Genomic DNA, 2,295 nt, shown 5'->3' with positions numbered 1-2,295 from the left:
CTCTTCCCCTGCAGACACTGTGGTGTTCTCAATCAGGTGGATGCCCTGTTCGCCAGTGGGCTTGCTCCTGCCTCTCTGCCCTCCATAGCCACTGTCTCCCCTTCATCATCTCTCTCTCCTGGCTGCTCCTCCATCAGTGTTCCCCCTCCTCCTCCCATCCCGCTTGTCTGGCAGCCCACAGGGATCCAGTTTTCCATGCTTGTTTCCTAGTGAAAATCAAAGGAGCTGAGTCACTCCCTGTCAGTGCAGAGGAGTGGGCGACAGCAGATCTGTAAGTTGGGAGTGTTCCTCTGAAGACATTTGAGAGGGTTGTGAATGTGGATTGCCATTTGGTGTCCCCTCTGGCTCAGAAAGTTACTCATTCAGCTTGAAATCCATCTGTGCCTTATGCTGCTTTGTATTTATATGCATTTCACCTTCCATACGACACGTATGTTTTATCATACTTGGCTCCAGTGCTCTTAACCTGCAGTAAATGCCAAAGAGTTGCCCACATTCTGCTCTTCCCTGCTGTCTTACACACTCCGACAGACGCCTGATGATACTCGCTTCTCAAGCTGTTTGTAAAACCTCCATAAAATCTCTCTCCTCTTTTATCAGGTGTGGTATTCATGGCTGGCAATGTTTATGCTGTCGGGGGCTTTAATGGCTCTTTAAGGGTACGGACGGTTGATGTGTACGATGGCGTGAAGGACCAGTGGACATCCATAGCCAGCATGCAGGAAAGACGAAGCACTTTAGGTGCAGCTGTGCTCAACGATCTCCTGTATGCAGTGGGTGGCTTTGATGGCAGCACTGGTAGGTGACTGGGCAAAAACCAGGCCTGAAAAAAATGTTTTTGGTGGCCACTGCAAAGACTGCAGAGCTTTAGTGAGGTTCCTGCACCCTTCCTCTATGATTCTGTAGAGAAAGAGCCGGAGATTGGGTTTACTGTGTGTTGTAACTAACCACGTGCATGTTTTGATGCATCGGTGATTGCAGAAAATCTCACCCTGGTCTTTTGCTTTAGTGATACAGTTTTTCAGTCTCGTTCTCTGTACGAACGTGCTTTTTCTGGTCTGGAAAGGGATTTTTCCTTGTTTTAGTTAATTTTTTTGTAGCAACATGAATAAAATGCCAGCAAGGCATCTTATGAGGTATGCGTGTCTGGGATTTATCTTGGCATAACTGCATGTTTAGGTTCACGCCTCTGCTGTAGAGCTTTGCCACTTGGTTAAGCCCTAATCTAACTGTTTCAGCTGGTGAAGGGATGTAGGACTGTTGGCCTTGGAATCTGGACTCTGCTCCACCTTGGTGTCCCCCGCACATTAGAGGAGCAGCAGTCCCAGGCAGGGGTGATGGGATAACGGTCTTCCCAGCTGCTGAAGAAGTGGCATTGACAATGCTGGGCCCAGCCTGAAAGGCTGGGGACTACAAAAATTGGGTTGCAGGAGTGTGGGGGGAAATTGTGGGCTTGGGAGGAGGTGGAAGGCAGATGAAAGTGCAACACCAATCTTTTTTTCTTCTCTTTTTTTTTAATTAGAAAACCTGTGTATCCCCTTTTTAACTAGGTCTGGCATCTGTTGAGGCCTATAGCTATAAAACCAATGAGTGGTTTTTTGTGGCTCCCATGAACACAAGAAGAAGCAGTGTTGGAGTTGGAGTTGTGGAGGGTAAGAAAAGCAGCAGCCATTTCCATCAAGTAAATGTTACTGTGTCCTGAATGGTTAAGTGGATAGGAGGGTACTGCAGGAACTGTTCTCTAGACTGTCTTTAGTTGGTAAAGATTTATTTTATATGATGTAATCTCTGCAGCTTTTTCCATTTTCCTCTTTATCTTAGTGAAAAATCATGTGTAGCTTTCCAAGAGCCATATCAGACCAGCCCATGTGAATGCCACTAGGTGTGTGCAGATTTTTTTGAATCCTTATTCTTCCTGGGCTGCTTCTGGTCACTGAAAGCAAATGGTTTTGTGCAGTGTGTGCTGCTGCTGGTATCAGCCGACACTGTGTGGATGAAGGAGTAGCCATCACAGAAAATCTGCTCAGTGAGAGAGACAGAAGCATAGTTCACCCCACAGCCCCAAGCTGGTGGTTTGGCAGGAATACTAAAACCTGTGTTTATTGACACCAGCCTTGCTGGCACGATTTGCTCTGGTTTGTAAATGAGCAGGGACTGACGATAGCAAACGCAGCTGCCGCTGCAGCAGCGCAGGAGCAAGGTGGGTGGAGAGGGTGCTGGGAGGGATTGCAGCGGCTGTTGGCACCTGTGTGTCAGCACCAGGCTCGAGTGAGCTGGAACCGAGCAGTTTGGTTT

At 47.9% G+C, this 2,295-nt stretch overlaps 1 protein-coding gene across 1 annotated transcript in view; it reads left to right on the top strand.

The window, feature by feature from the left end:
• KLHL3 (kelch-like family member 3) overlaps positions 1-2,295 on the top strand; it is a gene marked incomplete at its 5' end in the record, with an annotated part of 18,554 nt that overhangs the window by 9,265 nt on the left and 6,994 nt on the right. The window contains 2 exons of the mRNA XM_010191815.1: positions 601-798; positions 1,551-1,652. Coding sequence (XP_010190117.1) covers positions 601-798; positions 1,551-1,652 — 300 coding nt within the window. The remainder of the gene's footprint in view (positions 1-600; positions 799-1,550; positions 1,653-2,295) is intronic.

This window comes from Mesitornis unicolor, unplaced genomic scaffold (assembly GCF_000695765.1).
Source record: "Mesitornis unicolor isolate BGI_N332 unplaced genomic scaffold, ASM69576v1 scaffold8639, whole genome shotgun sequence".
Classification (NCBI taxonomy): Eukaryota; Metazoa; Chordata; class Aves; order Mesitornithiformes; family Mesitornithidae; genus Mesitornis; species Mesitornis unicolor.
This window is presented reverse-complemented; position numbering and strand designations above follow the sequence as displayed.